The sequence below is a fragment of the Centropristis striata genome, chromosome 5 (genome assembly GCF_030273125.1).
Source record: "Centropristis striata isolate RG_2023a ecotype Rhode Island chromosome 5, C.striata_1.0, whole genome shotgun sequence".
Classification (NCBI taxonomy): domain Eukaryota; kingdom Metazoa; phylum Chordata; class Actinopteri; order Perciformes; family Serranidae; genus Centropristis; species Centropristis striata.
The window spans coordinates 14861332-14880172 of NC_081521.1; the positions used below are offsets into that span (position 1 = coordinate 14861332).

Here is an 18841-nt window from a genome sequence, read left to right on the forward strand (position 1 = left end):
AAAACACTGGCAGCACACATTTTCTACAATGAAATTTCTCATTTAATATTAACAATTTATACATTTAAATAAGGTTTCCGCCATACAGTGTGAAGTTTATTTAATTTACAGTCTCTTTCAAATGTTGGAAGTGTAATAAACCGATCTTGTTTCCTAAGATAGTCAGGATCTAATACTGGAGAGGATAACAGTGACATGTAGTGTAGTTGTTATTGCTTGAACACCCAGACAGTGTGTGCTTGTCTTTCATGTTGAGTTTGTCACTCAGTGGTAATGCTGCCACTGTGTCACAGGTCTCTACCAGTTTGTCCGCCCACATCACAAACAGAGGTTTGATGAGAGATGCCAGGAGGTGACGGGGCAGGGCTGTGGATACAAACCTCACCACTCTCTGTCTGTGGCTGAGAAGAAAGCTCTGACGCAGCACAGCGGTAGGACACAACCACTGAACACTTCTTTACATGTTGGAAATAGATACAATATGTCATTTTATTTTATTTTACTTTTTCAACTAATGTGATATATATATATGTATATATGTGTGTGTGTGTGTGTGTGTGTGTGTGTGTATATATATATGTGTGTGTGTATATATATGTGTGTATATATATGTGTCTATATGTATGTATGTATGTATGTATGTATATATACACACACATATATATATATATATATATACACACATATATATACACATATATATATATATATATATAATCTCTACACCAGTGTCACCATGATGGAGCATGTAGCAATGTGGGGTTCAGGATCTGGCTGAGGGATACTTTGATAAGATACTGAACCCCAAATTGTTTCCAATGAGGCTTTTTCAATGTGTGAATGGTTATTTACTGGTCGTGAAGTGTGAATGATGACCTGTATTGTAAAAGCCCTTTGAGAGGTCGCTAGGACTAGAAACAGTATAGAAGTGCAGTCCATTTATCATTTACCCTTCACCATAACCTTTCTCCAGACAAGAAACAGTCCTGGGCAGAGGAACATTGAACATGGCAAGAGTAAAGGTTAACGTGTAGTTGTGTTCAAGGCTTCTTGCTGACAAGAGTTATATGTCAGTACAGTAGGAAAAGAGGACAACATCTATCTTCTGTTCTGTTTTTGTTAAAGCTGCAGCCAGTCAGCCTGCTGAGGCTCCAACCTGCTCCAGATGGACGTCTACCTGCAGTCAGCTGAACACACAGCAGCTCAACAAGGGAGGACACCACCTGAACCAGACAGCATTAAGAGAACCTCAGACTGGTAGGACATAAACCTTTACCTTTAAAATGATTCATTATGAATCATTCAGGACATTTCCAGTTTAAACACAAGACATTCACCAGGTGAAGACGATCTACAGCCTTAACTCCTGAGCTTTAGTGCTGCTTTAAACACTGTTATTTTACTGCATTATACCACTGGGTTAGCCTTTGACTGGATGTAGACTGTGGGAATCAGCCTTCCTTTGGTCACATGTCTAACGCTGCATCCCTGTCTTATATGTGTGCTATCCATACTGCAGGGTGCTATCTAAAGCTGCATCGTGGGCTTAGCACCACCCAATACCATTGTGATTGGTTTGGTAAAATACAAAAAAGGCAGAGTATTTTGTGTGTGCGTGCATGTCCACTGTTTTGAGCACCCACCTGTAGAAACATAAATCAACGCCTATGCTGCCTTCTGCTTTGCTTGGTGTATTTAACTGTCTGTAGTTAATAAGAACAAACTTATATTATATTATGTAAATGACATGTGCAAGATTGCAAGTCAACAGCAGAGACTGTAGATAAAGATGGACAGCCTGACAGCTTTCCAGATGTGAAGCCAAAACATCTGGTCATAAACTCCACCCCTTCATGTTGGTGACGTGAAACTCCAACTCTAGTTAGGGCCTTGGGGCAATCGCACCGAGCACTGGTCCCATACAGCAATAGCTGTAGGGACCAGTGCTGCACTACTATTATAATGTGGATTTCTTCTTCTTCCTCTTCCGGATGAAATTTCGTCCCGCTACTAGTCCTACAACTTGAGGAGTTGCAGGACAAATTATATATCAAAAGGTGCGGTTTGATCGGGAATACGAATTTTTCTCGACGTAACTCGCGAAAAACTGCCCAAAATTTTGCATTGAAATGAATGGGGTGGCCGAAAAAAAATGAGCGAAAAAGAACAATAATTGGAGATTTTTAAACGTCTACTTCTCCGGCATAATTTCTCCTAGAGAGCAAAAGGGCATAGTTATAAATCTCTGAAGAATCTCATCATAGTGTACACACACCGGCAGTAGCCCCCATGACCCTTTTAGAGTTTCCCCAGAGGAAATTTTCTAGTTCTCATCATGCTGATGTTAGACATCGGTGGTGATGAATCGTTCCCTCTGTGAGGTGAATATGAGTAGTACCTACCTACCTACCTACCTACCTACCTTCATAGGGTCCAGTCTAGCTCTGTTAATCACATCTGGGTGATATTAGATGTGTGTCACTTGCGTTTTGGTGCAATAATTCCTGATGTTGATGATGTTGTGGAGCACATTGTTGTTAACTGTCTGACTTTAGTTGCACTGTTTTTTGTTGTGGCTGCAATTGTAAGTTGCCACAGACACATAAAGAGAACTGACTAACTAATCTGTGTTACTGAAGGTGCAGCCAGTCAGCCTGCTGGGGCTCCAACCTGCTCCACGTCTACCTGCAGTCAGCTGAACACACAGCAGCTCAACAAGGGAGGACACCACCTGACCCAGAAAGCATTAAGAGAACCTCAGACTGGTAGGACATAAACCTTTACCTTTTAGTGAATTAATTAAAAAGAATTCAGGACATTTGCTGGTTTAAACACAAGATAGTCACCAGGTGAAGACAGTCCTGCTTTAAACGCTGCCTGCTAGCATTTCCCATAAAAGTAGTTTTGTGGATGTGGATTTCTAAAAGGAACTGATAAATATTTAAATAAATGTTTAAATGTTAAATATGACAACAGAATTTGCTGTGGTGGTAGATGGTAAACCCCTCACCTGTAGCCCCAGAGCGCTCATCTGAAGGAAACACTTATTTTTATTGCACAAGTGTAATGACCTGATGGGATACACTGGAACTTAAAGTACCTTGAATGATTTAATGTAACAAATAAATGGATTGGAAGAAAGTTCCAGTCATCCCTGTGGACAAAAGGTGGATCCACTGATAACATGAACAGTTCTTTACTATCCCTGTTAAGGTCCTTGAATCTCTGGTTGACTCCTATGGCAAATTAATGTAGCCCTGTCACTATAATTACTATCAACTTATGGTTCCATAATGAAAATGGACACAATAGTTTTTTCTGGACTCAATATTTTGTCGTTTACATGCGTGTTTGTCATCAACATTTGGCCCGTCACACTGCTTCTTTCCTTCTTGGTGGAATAAATGGAACTTGTTCCACAGATGAATTCCACAGCTTTGGTGTGGGAACATTTCAGATTTCAGCCAAATGAGAGCGGAGAACCCAGTAACATCACCGAGCCAGCGGCAACGCAAACTACCTGTACCAACACAACCAACCTGGAAGTGCTTTTACAACCTGAACATCCCTCCCAGTTTACTCAGCTGGGAAAAAATAACTTGTTTGGGCATAGAGAGCCCTCCCACTGCGTTAACTGTCACCTGAATCACACACACACACACACACACACATACCGCTTAAAGGAGCCACACCACTCTTATAGTGGATGCATTGTAACGGTTGTAACACAGACTTTTTGTGCTTTTTTTGTGTTTTCAGCGTCTTAAGTAATGCTGCAAATGTTTGACAGGCAGCTAGCCTGGGTATACCCAGACTGCCTTGCGCGCTCGATTTCATTTCGAACTGCCAAGGGGTCGGGCAACCAGAGAGCTTTCTTAGCCCTGTTTTAGGGATCCAATCACAGAGCGGGGAGGGACGGCAAGACGATGACGCGTACTACCCTTGTAGTAGCTTGTAGTTTTCTTACGGATCCAACATGGCTGCAGCAGATGTGAAGCTCTCTTTAGCTGTAGATGGTGTTTTAAATAGTTTAAAGCGAAAGTTGAAAGGCGAAAGGTCTCTCAGCGGCTCCGCTGTCCCCCGGCTCGTAGCGAGATCACCGGCGTTACAGTAGCGGGGCTAATATCGGTAGCGTTACCAATATTAGCCCCGCTACCGTAACGGCGGTGATCTCGCTACGAGCCGGGGGACAGCGGAGCCCCCAGAGACCCGCAGCAGCTTGTTTATTGCCCATAAAATCAGTGGATGTGTGTGGCTGAATGACATGAGGGGGAGTAAAGCGTGAAAATAAAAAATCTTGCAGAAAGCGAGAACTGGAGAAGCAAAGCAGCAAGCAACACTCTCTCACAGACACACACACAACAAACATCAATTTCTGTCGCTCTACATATGTCATCTGGTATAACTGATACGATTGGCTAAGAGCTACCTACAGACGCTTTTGATAGACATTCTAAGCGCCCAATAAACGGCTCCGGAGGATCGTAAACCACACCTCCTCTATGGAGAAATGAACGGCTGGTTGCCAGACTAATCTCATTTGAGATTAGTCTGGAGGAAGGATATTTTAATATTTATTTTCCACATTTCAATTCCAGTGTTTAATAAAGTTCATTGCTCTTGAAAAGGATGTACTTGGATTATTATGCTCTAATATCATTATATCAGTGGCAAAAAATTTCCTAAAATGACATCAACGATACTATCGTTCATCCTGATAGTTTCTGGGAAAATATATTGCCCTAAAAATATGTTATTGTGACAGGCCTAAATATGTGTAGTGTAGTCACAGGACCAAAATAATGACGTGGATTTGATACCCTGCCTAACTATCTCGATACAATACTGAAATGATGTGACAGCAAAAACCTGAAACGTGGAGAAGTAATAGAAGGTGGCTAACAGAACCACCAGTGCATCAAAAACAGAGTGGAACTGCAATACACGAAGAGAAACATAACCTCACAAAATGATAATAAATTCAGATGAAGTTCTGAATGTCACCACTGTGACTGTAGAAAGAGATGTGCTGTGTCAGACTGATTTTTCTCTCTCTACATTTCCTTTCATCTCCATCCTTCTGGTTAGTGCTAGCTGTGTTAAAACCTGAATACTATGAAGACTGAAACTTTATTCTCCAGCCACAGCCGTCAGGTTTTAGACTTTAATCTAGTCAATCTCAGCAACAAAAACGATATTACACTTTATCCAGACAAGAAACATATGGCTTCCAAGGTTATTATAGTTAATGAAAACTAACGAAATAACAAAAACTAGAATTGAAAAAACATTTTTGTTAACTGAAATAAAAAAGAGAGTTTTTAAAAAAACCCTAACGAACTGAAACTGTATTGTGTGGTTACAAAACTAACTAAATTATAGCGAAAACGTCCTTTGTTTTCGTCTTTGTCAACTTTTTTCATACATAATCCAGTGTTTCTATTTCTCCACCGCTGAGTGTGTGTATTCCTGCTTTGTGGGCTTCCGGGAGAAGCTTTGAGTGAAATTACCGTAATGACACCATGTTGGCTGTAAAGAGCAACTTCTCAGCTTTCAGAAAACATTGGAATTTTCCCGATAGCGCAAACCATTTAGTTATTATGGTAAAAGTGTCGCCAGAGCAACACTCTAAACTTTGGATGTTATGGTTTCACTGTGTGCAAGTGAAAGTCTTCAATTCAACCATGATGTTACAAATCACATTTTTTTTGCAGAATACATGTAGGGAAACACTGTTAATCCTTTTTGGTTGATATGAACTGTATTTATTTAGCTCCAACTCAATAGCTGCTGGTTAGTGAACATGCAGGAACACATGGTAAATATGTTTACTGAGACTGGGATGTCTACACTCCAACCAAAATTTAAAACACCAGGAACTGTAAGAGTTAATAACCTTATTGGGGCTAAGATGGATAAACCAAAGGAAATAAAGGCAAAATTTATTTTGACCTCTTTGAATCTCGCACCCAACACATAGTAAAAAAAAACAATAAAACTAATACAAACTAAACCAACACTAAGAATTAAAAAAAATAAAAAATAAAACTAGTTTAATTAAAACTAACTGAATTTGAAAACAAAATTTCACAACAAAATTTAAACTTAAACTAATGAAAAATCCCAAACTATTATAACCTAGCTGGGTTCATCATATCATCTGCATATCACACAGCTTTATCAAGTTTTTCTATGAGCTAGTGAGTCTGACTGAAGAATAGTGGAGTTTGTTTGTTGTTTAGACCAACTATTCTCAACCTTGGGGTCGGGACCCCAATTGGGGTCGCGAGATCATTTTGGAAGTCAGCTCTGTCTCCACTGTGTTAAAGTGTTCATGTGTTTTAGTCTTTTTGGTCATTTAATGTATTTTTTTAGTCATTTTGTGTCTTTTTTTGGTCAATTTGTGTCTTTTTTTGGTCATTTTGTTTCCTTTTTTAGGTCATTTTGTGTCTTTTTTTTTGTCATTTTGTTTCTTTTTTGGGTCATTTTGTTTCTTTTTTGGGTCATTTTGTGTCTTTTTTGGTCAATTTGTGTCTTTTTTTGTAATTTTGTGTCTTTTTGGTCATTTTGTGTCTTTTCTGGTCATTTTGTGTCTTTTTTGCTCATTTTGTGTCTTTTTTGACCATTTAGTGGTCAAGTTGTGTCCTCTTTTGGTCATTTTGTTTCTCTTTTTGGGTGATCTAAACTGTGTGTGTGAGATTGTGTTCAGTGAGTGGGGGTCGCGGACAACATGCATGTTTAATTGGGGGTCGCGACTTAAAAAGGTTCAGAACTACTGGTTTAGACAACGTGTACATGTGCTGAATGAATGGAAGTAAATGACAGCCTCTCTTATGTTCATCAGGTTCTGCTTCAAAGAGTGATGTCCCCGCTGCCTTTCTGGCTGATGTGAAAAAAGCTCTGGGAGCAGAAAAGTCTGCGCAGCTCTTTCAGGCCATTCAGAACTACAAGAAGACAGACAACTATGAAGAGCTGGTGGCCACAGCGCTGAGCCTATTCACAGAGAGAGACGAGGACTTCAGCCTTCTAGCCAGTAAGTTCTCTCATATATTTACCTTCTGGAAACCTTTTTTTGAGGTTTAATAAATAATTTCCTGTCAGAGAGTGTCCATGTTCACTCACTTTCAACTCTTGTTCCTAAAGGATTTGCCACGTTTATTCCTGCTCGCCATAAAAAGCAGTACAGAGAAATGGTGGAGGCTTTGATGGGTGCGTCGGTCTCTGCTGCTGATGTTCCTGCTGTAAGTGAAGCCCAGCAGAGTCAAGGTACATAACAACCTAATGTGTTGCAGTATATCAGAAACGTGTTTGTATTTCTCACGTCTTGCCTTTTACTTTTTGTATCTTCTGGAGAAGAGCTCAGGGCTCGCTGACATCATTAGGAATCAGATATTCATATCTGCATCAAGTTTATTATAGTTAACGAGAAATAACGAAAACTAGAATTGAAAAGACATTTTCGTTAACTGAAATAAAAATAAAAAAGAGAGTTTTTTAAAAAACCATAACTAACTGAAACTGTATTGTGTGGTTACAAAACTAACTAAAATTATAGTGAAAATGTCCTTCGTTTTCGTCTTTCTCAACTTTTTTCATACATAATCCAGTGTTTCTATTTCTCCACCGCTGAGTGTGTGTATTCCTGCTTTATGGGCTTCTGGGAGAAGCGCGAGTGAAATTACCGTAATGACACCATGTTGGCTGTAAAGAGCAACTTCTCAGCTTTCAGAAAACGTTGGAATTTTCCCGATAGCGCAAACCGTTTAGTTAATACTGTAAAAGTGTCGCCGGTGCAAAACTCTGTAAACTTTGGATGTTGTGCTTTCACTGTGTGCAAGTGAAAGTCTTCAATTCAACCATGATGTTACAAATCACTTTTTTTTTTGGTGCAGCGTGTTTTTAGTCAGATATGTTGGTGGGCGACACATTTCAAATGATATTGACAACAATGGTGTCATTAGTGTTATTGTTTACAAAATATGTAACTTAAAACTCCTTTCACTTGTTTTGTTTTTTTCAGCTTCATCATCACTTCCTTTAAAGGCGCAAAGCAAGATTTCCTGTTTTTTCTCCAGCAGCCAAAGAAAGTAGAATCTGAGGTTCAACACTGTATGAATATCAAACTGATCATAACTGCTGACTAAACTATGAGCGGCCCGACTCTCTGGGCTTTGTAATGTAAATGTAAATCAGGCAGTATTCACCTATTCTGAATGTCATGAAAATGTAATGCAGAAGTATTGTTTATGTTATGTTTTTATATTTATTTAGCGTATTAAATTAATAAAAGACCCAGTGGCTTTGTGTTATGTACCAGCAGGGCTGTACCTGCTCCATAATGTAGCCAGGTCATCACAGGTCGAGTTGTATACCTGACAAACGGTCTGAACACAACCTGTAAGTAAACAGTATCACCACTAGTTCTAGCATTAGGACATTAGTTCATCCTGTCACCGTGCTGGCTACAGGACAGACTCCACTACGTACGCCTCTTTGAGGGTTCATAATAACATCTGCACAGATGTGAAGCCAGACACTCTAAACATCTGAATGATCAATAATAAAAGCTATATGCTTGCATTTCTTTTGTCTGTGTTTTACCAATGTTTTCAGTCTATTCCTGTAGTTTGAGGGTCAGGTCTGCTCAGCTGATTTACACTGTGTTCCAAATAATTATGCAAATGATTTTTTTCTCAGATTTTCCTAAATAGTCGATGCAAATGACAGTCAGCATAATTTAAGTCATCATCCGTTAATTTAATGAATTCTAATGTTATTGAACAAACCTCCCAATGATAACAGTATTTTTTCAAAAATAAAAAACTTAAAATGCGCTGATCCAAATGAATACGCATGACAGAGTTTTATAAAATTGTATAGGTTGTTAAGTAATGAAAATGCTCATTATTTGAATTTGCAGCATTAGGAGGTCATATTTACTTAAATCAAAATCTATTTCAATCAAAATCATCCTAACAGGTCAAGTTACATTTTAACATAGGAGCCCTTATTTCATAGCAGCTTCACAATTCTTGCATCCATTGACCTTGTGAGTGTTTGGAGAGTTTCTGCTTGAATTTCTTTGCAGGATGTCAAGAATGACTGAAGGCTGCTGACTCAGCTCGGTGTCTCCTGCTCATGTTTCTGTACAGCGAGGAGCAGCTCACCTGAACCAACATGTCATAGCCTGTATCAATAGTAGCAGACCTGGTAGAGCACACCATAGACATGTATATATGTGAATGGAGCACACTGGGACACATACCGACAGGATATCGTCACTACAAGGTTCCCCTTCAGCTCTCGCGATAGTTCCTCCAGCTCGGTACTTCCATCATGGCAGGCAGTAAGTTGGTGCTAGAAGGAAGAGTAAGTATAAAATCATTTATTTTAGGACTCAGCGTGGTTGTAATCCCATTGATCAGAACGTGGTTTGGACATCTCGACTGGGTCTTTGATTATCTGACTGAAACTCCTGGGAAGATCGTGATTTGTATCCACATAGCAGTTGCGAACGGCCTGCTGCTGCTCGTCTACAGGGGACCTCTGTACAAGGTAAGGCGCTAGGAACATTAAGGTGTGTTTACCTGTTCACACATCACTACTGAAGCACTCATCAGCATCTTTAATGCAGTATCCCATCTACCACAAGCTCATGTTGACGCTCTCTTCTGCCATAACTTACTCTGCCATTCAAACTTCGACGTTAATGTTGCATTGCTAATGTTAGCTAGCTAACATAAGCTACCTGTTTAGTTTAAACTAATTTAACCGTCTTATCTGAGGAGGAACCAGACAGACGGAGTAGATGTGCTCAAGATAGAAACCTAAACCAGTTAATCTGTGTGGCTTAACGCTGCTCCGTGACAGTTTATCTGAGCCTGGAAACAGTGTAACCATGTGCTAACATTCATCCTGCTGTCTTGGTTTAAGTTTAGGTCTCCTGTCGGTTGGGGAAGTCCACAAAATAAAAGCAAATAGGCCAAAAAAATCCAGCTCAACTGTTGTTCTGACATTGTTGTTTGAAAATGGTAGAAGAAAACATTTGGAAGAGAGTAGTCTGAGGATTGGTAAAGTATAGTCTGCCATATAATGCGAAACATATCGTTTTATCGACATGTAAAGGAATTAAAATGGCAAATGTTGACCATGAGTTAGCTGGACAGCCTGTGGAAATGTACTGTTAAATTAGCAATGCGGCTAGCTCTAGATAAATAATAGGGTTTGGGTTGTACTCGACATTACACACTCAGAGGAATATGTAGTACATACTACACATTACACACTCAGAGGAGTATATAACTATAGTATACACTCAAAGGAGTGTGGGTCAATGACGTGATCTAACGCAGTGTCAGTTGGTGTAACCAGTAATTTTTCCTCCATAAAAATCTGATTATATACAGGGAAATAAATGTGAACTAAAATGAGAAAACATACAATCCACGTTCACATTGCAACACTATGGTATAAAACACATTTTTACATAATTTGTCAAAAAAAAATGGTTGTATTTATATTATGTTCTGCTCAATATTGACGAAATGTGTAAATGTAGAAATACAAAAAAAAAATCATTTGATGTTTTGTTTTTTAAATTAAGTAATTATATGTATAAGTCCACTTAAATACAATGTAGGTGGATAAAGTATTTAATATTCATAATTTTTTTGTGGTTACACCATTTGACATCTTGCCAACCCTTATTTGTTACTGACCTGTATATAGTATATACTACACACTCAGAGGAGTATGTACTACATACTATTATTATGATTTGTATACTATTCTCAGTGGACCTTTCACACTGAAGTGTACTCCAGTAACATGTCACATAAAAGAGACAAGCTAACTTTGAAAAGAAAAAGAAAATCTTTGTTCTGTTTCCATATTGATTGAATAAAAATGTATGTTGTATATTACAGTGATTAATTTCTTCCTACAGTGATGTTACCCCTCTCCCACATAAAAATATGTAATACGATGGCAATTATGCTGAGTAACTATAGAACCTTGTAATTATTTAGAATATTTCTGAATAATATGGAGAAATAGTAAGTTGATTGTATTAAGTTCAATATTCACATTGCATGGGCTAAACTACAGGCACTTCAGCAGCTGGGTTGTCTAATATCGGCCCAAAAAATATGAAAAACATTTTGGTTTACTGGTAAGATTTAAAAAGGGAAAGTTCAATAGAAACCAGCCACATGTTCTTCTGTTTCAAACTGGTGAAATGGCAGCAATGCATTATGGGATATCTTGAATGTAAAGTCTCATCAGCAGCACACTAGGAACTGACTCATTATTGAGTATACACATGGGCATTTCTCACATACACAAATGATCATACTAACCTAGTGTAAACACACTACATACTCATGTCAGCATTGGTTTCGTTAAGGCAGCAGGTTGGCCCCAGATAACCGAGTGTCCTGATTCGTTGCAGGTTGCTGTGAGAGCCTGTTTTCTGGGAGTGACTTTTGGCTGTGGTTTAATTATCAGCTTCTCTGAAACCACCTGGACACATTTTGGCTGGTACGTACATATGCCACTGCTGTAGAGAAATTAATTTCATTGTTTGGGTTTTTTTCAGTTAAATAAATATCATGTTTATCTTATTTTTACTTCTATATATGGTAATATTCTACACAACTGGATCTCAGTGAAGAAATGTAAATAAAACCCATAATTGTGATAACTCCTCGGTTAATTGTTGAGCTCCAAGGAGATTGGTTATAATTTGACAGCAGGATGTGTATTTTGTGGTGTGGTAACCATTGGTAACGGAGTCTCTCTGCAGGTACATGTGCTCCCTGTCCTTCTTCCATTACTCTGAGTACCTGGTGACGGCCATCATTAACCCTCGCAGCCTGTCCCTGGACTCGTTCCTCCTCAACCACAGTGTGGAGTACACTCTGGCTGCCATCTCCTCATGGGTGGAGTTCACTGTGGAGAAGCTGACTGTTCCAGGTTGGTGTGTCTAAAGTATCATCATCTCTGCACTCAGTCCACTCACAAGCTGTCAGTATCCAGTATGTCAGTGTACACAGTTAGTAGTGTGATGGCTGAGTCCCATGGTGAGTCTCTGAAGGTCCTGAACATGTCCCAGTGGCCCCCAAGCCTCTATCAGAATCTAACAACACCACAAACAGTCATTAAAATGGCCACAGTGGGGACAGAGCTAACCGTGTAACCTGAGGGAGAACCTTAACGCCACGGGGAAGAACGGCATTTCCACCGTAAAAGATTTGCGCAGAGCAGCGACGAGTGGAAGCAGTACAAACCTGAATGAATATCAAATGTTCCAGAGAAAAAGGTAGTTTTATATAATACAATAGCAGTTTGGATTTGATTGTGATAAAATCATGTATGCCCATTACAATTCTTTATTAGACATTCCTTCGATGTACTGTAAAATGTGTTAATGACACAATATATAACATACATTAAACTTAAAAATTTTGAGTAGTAGTACATCTAGTAAATCTGTCCCACTATACAACAGGTAGGGAGATAGGGGCAGAAACTGTAGAAAAGCAAATTGATTTATTTTCACTGTATTTTAAAATGCAAAGTTAGACTGAATTAGGGTTGGATAATGTCTACAAAACTGAAACATCATCATGGATGATGATATTGTCAGCGTGAATCATCCAGACTAAACTAATCCAATCATATGGGCACAAAACCACTACAGGAGCTGTATCCACCATCATCCCATTCATTATTTCACCAGAAATTTGTGGGTTCTTAGAAGTTTGAATTAGTTTGAATAAATTCTCTTCTCCTCTAGATTCAGTGCTGTGACAGTCCGGGTGTGCAGCTTCAGCACTCACAAAATATACCATTAAATCACAATTGTTACTTTTTAAATGCCACAGTGCCTCAGTGGTCAATCACTGAACCCTTGACTGAACTTCACACTCAGTTCTTCAGATTGGACTCAGACAGAAGCAGACCCTGCATGACACATATCTGGACACACTACATAGTGACACTTTCTTGTCCTGTCCCCTCTGTCAGAGCTGAAGCAGCTGAATTGGCTGAGCGTGGTGGGTCTGCTCCTGGTGCTATGTGGTGAGGGCCTGCGTAAGGCGGCCATGTTGACGGCCGGCTCCAACTTCAACCACATTGTTCAGAATGAAAAGGCCCAGAGCCACGTGCTGGTCACCAGCGGGGTCTACTCCTACTTCAGACACCCCTCCTATGTGGGCTGGTTCTACTGGAGCACAGGGACGCAGGTGAGCTACCACAGTACTGCTCCACCTCAGGCTACAACCACACTCCTGCTACTAACCCTACCTCATGCTATCAACCCTAACCCTACCTCATGCTACTAACTAATGCTACTAACCCTAACTCATGCTACTAACCCTAACTCATGCTACTAACTTACCTCGTGCTATCAACCCGAACCCTACCTCATGCTACTAACTAATGCTACTAACCCTAACTCATGCTACTAACCCTAACTCATGCTACTAACCTACCTCGTGCTATCAACCCGAACCCTACCTCATGCTACTAACTAATGCTACTAACCCTAACTCATGCTACTTACCCTAACTCATGCTACTTATCCTAACTCATGTTACTAACCCTACCTCATGCTACTAACTAATGCTATCAACCCTAACCCTAACTCATGCTATTAACCCTAACTCATGCTACTAACCCTACCTCCTGCTTTCAAGCCTAACCCTACCTCATGCTACTAACCCTAACTTGTGCTACTAATCCTACCTCATGCTTTCAACCCTAGCTCATGCTACTAACCCTACCTCCTGCTTTCTAGCCTAACCCTAACTCATGCTACTAACCCTACCTCATGCTACTAACCCTACCTCCTGCTTTCAACCCTAACCCTAACTCATGCTACTAACCCTAACTCATGCTACTAACCCTAACTCATGCTACTAACCCTAACTCATGCTTTCAACCCTAACCCTACCTCATGCTACTAACCCTACCTCATGCTACTAACCCTACCTCATGCTACTAACTAATGCTATCAACCCTAACTCATGCTACTAACCCTACCTCATGCTACTAACCCTACCTCATGCTACTAACCCTAACTCATGCTACTAATCCTACCTCATGCTACTAACTAATGCTATCAACCCTAACCCTAACTCATGCTAACTAATGCTATCAACCCTAACCCATGCTACTAACTAATGCTATCAACCCTAACTCATGCTACTAACTAATGCTATTAACCCTAACCATGACTCATGCTATTAACCCTAACCCTAACTCCTGCTACTAACCCTAACCCGACAATTGTGAAGACATTACCCACATGTTTTGTGTTGTTGACTGATGAGTTGTGTTGTTGATTGATGTTGCAGGTCATGCTGTGTAACCCGGTGTGTATATTGGGCTACACGATAGCCAGCTGGCGGTTCTTCCGGGAGCGAATCGAGGAGGAGGAGCTCTCCCTCATTCATTTTTTTGCAGAGGACTACGTGGAGTACAAGAAGAGGGTCCCCACCGGACTGCCCTTCATCTCAGGCATCCGGGTCAACTAGTGTCATGAGCTGAATGCTGGACGTAACGACTTAAAGCACTAAGGCGGGTCAGGTCTGGTGGTGTATGACGTCTGTCATTGCGGCCGCCCTCCAGAGGGAAACCCTGCAGCTGAATGAGAGCCTGTAGCTCACAGACAAATTGTGATAACTGGGACAGTGGCAGGCAGCTGGGCTGCTGTTTTTCTACCAACTTCCAAAACCCAGTTAAAGACAAGAAAATCTCCACTGTCCTCCGTGTATTCCAATAACACCCACTCCATCCGTTCAGTTGTGTTTGTTTGCATGCTTTGACCATGCTTAGTGTTTTCACTGATCACCTGTTGTGTTGGAAAAAAAAAGAGACTGCACTTTGGTGTCATACCTGCAGAGTGACATTACTACTCCTGCAGCATAATCTCATGTTTCTGCACACCAGAGGTAAATGCACTACTGCCACTGTCTCCTCATACCACCAGAGGCTCTGCCACAAGCTGTGTTAGGGTTCATTTAAAGGGACACTTCACCCCCAAATTTAAAAACTGCATTCATTTTCTTATGTGTAGTGCTTCATCAGTCTAAATGGTTTTGGTGTGTTGCAGAATGTTGTATGAGTGCCTGAGTTCATACTTTTAGCTTGCCTAAGCTAGCTAACATTAGAGCATGTGCCACTTGTCTTTGAGTAGCTGCACACTGTCGTCTGCTCCATGATAGCATTGGCAAAAAATAGAAGAGAATAGTTCCTACATGAAACTGCTCACAGCAAAGTTGTTGTTTTTTAATCTCAGTTTTAGCACCAGAAGTGAAATGCTCTATAGTCCTATTTGAGAGCAGGCAGGCATCTCAACAGCTAATATCTACAACACTTGTAACAAAACAATCTAGATTGATAAGTAGCACGGCAGGTAAGAGGAAAAATGTGTGTGTTTGATTCTGGGGTGAAATGTCCCTGTTCAAGCAACAGTCTAATCCAAATATTTCCAGTAGTGTCCACATTAATATGTCCTTTTTAAATGTGGATCAAGGATATTACAATTGTTCTAGAGTGTATAGCTCTTCAGCACCACCTGGGTGATCCAGTGCATCCACTTAGTGGTAATTAGAACAAAAGGTGATATTTTTTATTTAAGAATTTATCTTCAGAAGTATTATTTAAAAATAATAGAATGAATAAAATGTATAAATAAGGTTTTTGGGATTGTCTTAATGTAGTTTAGGCTGGTATCTATTCTCTTGGTCATACCATCCTGATATTTTTCTTGGGTTTACACCAGGATTTAGCTGAGTGGTGAGTTTACTATGTTCCATTAGCTCTTGTCAAGAAAGTTAATATTCTCACACTTCGCTTATTAAACAGAAAAATAAATCCATACACCCTTCCCAATTCCTCTCTTTCACCGAGTAAAGTCTACCTTAGTTGTTTTTGTTAATTAGGGCTTAAATATTTAAATTTTAAATAAAAAAAAATCTTTGAATTGAGATTTTTCACTTTCATTCATCGAGATCAAAAGCAGGATCAGTAAAATTATTTCAGTGCGGGCAACCTCTTCTTAAACAAGAATGCAAACAAATGAAGCACAGTTGTCGGGGGGAAAAAACAATCATGAACAATGGCATAGCCTTTAGTGCAAATAAAAATTGAAAATGTAATGAAATTATGACCTTAAAGAGATAGTTTGGGTTTTCTGAAGTGAGGTTGTATGAGGTTCTTACCCACATTGAATGTATGAGCTGCAGGAGATGATGGTGTGTTCCCAGTGTGGAGAAGCAACAGAACTTATTTGAATCCCCTAAACAAAGGTCCACCCTAACAATGTCATACCCATTATGTGTACGCTAGATTAAGAATATGTCCTATTTTTATCACTATCCACAGCATTTTCAGACCATGAAGCAGTTTTCTTACCAAAATAGCTGATCTGCGGCAGTGCATGAAGTATTTAAGTTGTTAGGAACATGGAAGTTATACAGCTGAGAAAAAGTAGCACCAAATGAAACAATAGCAGCAAACATCAGGAGGCATATTTTGTACCCGTCCTGGTTAGTTGTCCCACTGTTCCAACAACCACCAATACGCTTGGTAGGCAGACATTAGATTTTTAAAATCAAATGAAAAAAATTGCAAAAAAATCCCAGCATCATCCGTGTTGGCTGGCTCACCTTTATCATCAGGACTAAACTCCAAATACTCCCAATAGTGGAAGAGACGGTTTACTTTTTACCAGTCTTGTAACAGTATCCCCACCACTCCCAGTCACCATCTTTCTGTTCGACCAGTAGAGACTAATGTGCACTACAGTACATCATCTAAATACAGCGTTTCATTCTCTATTATTAATGTATTGAAAATCATACCAACTGGATTTCTAATGTCGGGGCTGTTCCATCAACGTGGATTAAGGAAAAAGCCTTCCTTATTTTGATGAATCTCGCTAATTTTAGTTAGAGATGCGTTCCATCAAAGTGGTTTTTGTGACTCGCCGCTCAGTAACCATGGTAACTCGTACTCGATTTCCGGAGCAGGCTAACTGACAAGCTAACTATAGTTGTCTGTCAATTTATTTACGGGCGGAAACAAAATCCCAAAATACAGTTCCGTCACGTTTCTTTTTGTGCGCAAGTCACTTTAGTCATGTCCTTGCGGAAAGTTTAGACTGTTTTTTTTTTATGTTTACAGTCTGGTTTAGACCTTTTTTTCTCACGATGTGACGAGGCATGAATTTACACACCTATTTAAGTTACTCCGTTTATTAATTCATGGAACTTTTGTTTTGGAGTGAACCCTTTTTATTTGAAAGCTAAAGATGTATAATATATGAAAAGTGTGCAAAAGGTTTTAGTAGTCCTTTTATTCAATAATTTTGTTCTATCTGTTAAGACAAAAAACACATTAAATCCAGTCTTAACCAGGACCTTCTGCTGTGGTAAAATGTATACTTACATCATTCTCTAGTTTCTTTATCTCCAATTTGATTTATTACATTTTTAGCTTTTTGTCTCCATATCGAGTTTTTGGTTTTCAGTTCCCATTATATTAAACATATATATCATAAGCATGTGACGCTTGTAGATCGAGCTGACATCCTGTGAAAGACTAGCTGATTATGTAGTTGCCAATTATTTATTTTCCTCAGTTTCATCATTCCCTGCTGCTGTAGTTGTTCCAGCTGTGTCCTGTAGCAAGTTGCATGGTTATACACAAACTGAAGAATGAAAATACAGCCCTAACATTATTACATTTTCACTTGCGGCCAAGTCCTTTTTTGGCTGTTCAGATTGCTCCTGTTGAGATGTAACAGAATAACTCGAAAATTTCTAAAGAAACGTTGAGTGTGCTTGACTGGCCCATGACTCTGACCCATCCATAATTAGATTACAATTTGATCTGTTTTCAAAATGGAAGAGAGGTGGAAGAAATGTAAGATAATAAAGCAGATGTTAGGAGAAGAATAATGAGAAAAAAGGTTAAAATGAGAAAAAAAAGTCGAAGTCACAGGAAAAAAGGTCAAAATAATGAGAAAAGTCAAAATAACAAGAAAAAAGTCCAACTGTGGAAAGTTGAAGTCACAATAAAAAGTCAAAATGAGAAAAGTTGAAGTCACGAAAAAAGTCAAAATGTGGAAAAGTCGAAGTCACAAGAAAAAGGTCGAAATGATGAAAGAAAAGTCAAAATGAGAAAAAAGTGGAGGTCTAGAAAAAAGTCAATGAGAAAAAAAAGTGGAAGTCACGAGAAAAAGGTCAAAATAACGAAAGAACGGTCAAAATGAGAAAGTGAAAGTCACGAAAAAAAAGTCGAAATGAGTAAAAATGTCAGAAGCCACAAAAAAGTCAAAATGAGAAAAAAAAGTTGAAGTCACAAGAATGAAAAGAGGAGGAAGTCATGTAAGATAATTAAGGTGTTGGTGTGTGTGTGTGTGTCTCTGTCTGTGTGTCTGTGCTGTCTGTCTGTTTGTGTGCATGTCTGTCTGTCTGAAAGTAGTGTGAAACTCGTCATTTAGTGTGTAAAACTGACCAGTTCGTGTAAACTTTCAGTTTTCAGGAATTTTCCCGGCTTTTTAACATGGCAGTCTATGAGGCTGTGGGTGCGTTTTGGTGGGGCATCTGTGCGTCCTACGCCCAAACTATAACTCTGACAGCTTTAGCAGACGAGTGTGAGTGAGAAGACCAATTTTCCTACGTTTCTATGTATAAATTATTTCTGTAAAGTGGCATCTGCTGCCTCGAACACAGTTTCAAAATGTCTTTTTTGACAATTTTTTCTCTCACACTCTACTATAGCGATGATGTCATCCACTCTAGCCTTCCATAGGTTAACATTGGGGGGATTT

At 39.4% G+C, this 18841-nt stretch overlaps 2 protein-coding genes across 2 annotated transcripts in view; both read left to right on the forward strand.

Moving 5' to 3' along the window:
- Positions 1-8580, forward strand: part of rtel1 (regulator of telomere elongation helicase 1) — a 44227-nt gene extending 35647 nt beyond the window's left edge. The window contains exons 29-34 of the mRNA XM_059333962.1: positions 294-431; positions 1126-1257; positions 2640-2765; positions 6845-7033; positions 7144-7266; positions 8021-8580. Coding sequence (XP_059189945.1) covers positions 294-431; positions 1126-1257; positions 2640-2765; positions 6845-7033; positions 7144-7266; positions 8021-8091 — 779 coding nt within the window. The 3' untranslated portion in view covers positions 8092-8580. The remainder of the gene's footprint in view (positions 1-293; positions 432-1125; positions 1258-2639; positions 2766-6844; positions 7034-7143; positions 7267-8020) is intronic.
- A 739-nt stretch (positions 8581-9319) lies between these two features.
- icmt (isoprenylcysteine carboxyl methyltransferase) lies at positions 9320-15892 on the forward strand. Its single transcript, XM_059333176.1, has 5 exons — positions 9320-9555; positions 11450-11538; positions 11804-11973; positions 13027-13244; positions 14358-15892. Exons 1-5 carry the CDS (start codon positions 9337-9339, stop codon positions 14535-14537), a joined length of 876 nt encoding a protein of 291 aa, XP_059189159.1. The 5' UTR covers positions 9320-9336; the 3' UTR covers positions 14538-15892.
- The last annotated feature ends 2949 nt before the right edge of the window (positions 15893-18841 follow it).

Excerpts from the sequence above, each read along its gene's own strand:
- icmt (XM_059333176.1), top strand. The coding sequence starts at position 9,337 with ATGGCAGGCAGTAAGTTGGTGCTAGAAGGAAGAGTAAGTATAAAATCA. Across the intron at positions 9,556-11,449 it reads ACAGGGGACCTCTGTACAAG|GTTGCTGTGAGAGCCTGTTT; the intron begins GTAAGGCGCTAG and ends GATTCGTTGCAG. Across the intron at positions 13,245-14,357 it reads ACTGGAGCACAGGGACGCAG|GTCATGCTGTGTAACCCGGT; the intron begins GTGAGCTACCAC and ends TTGATGTTGCAG.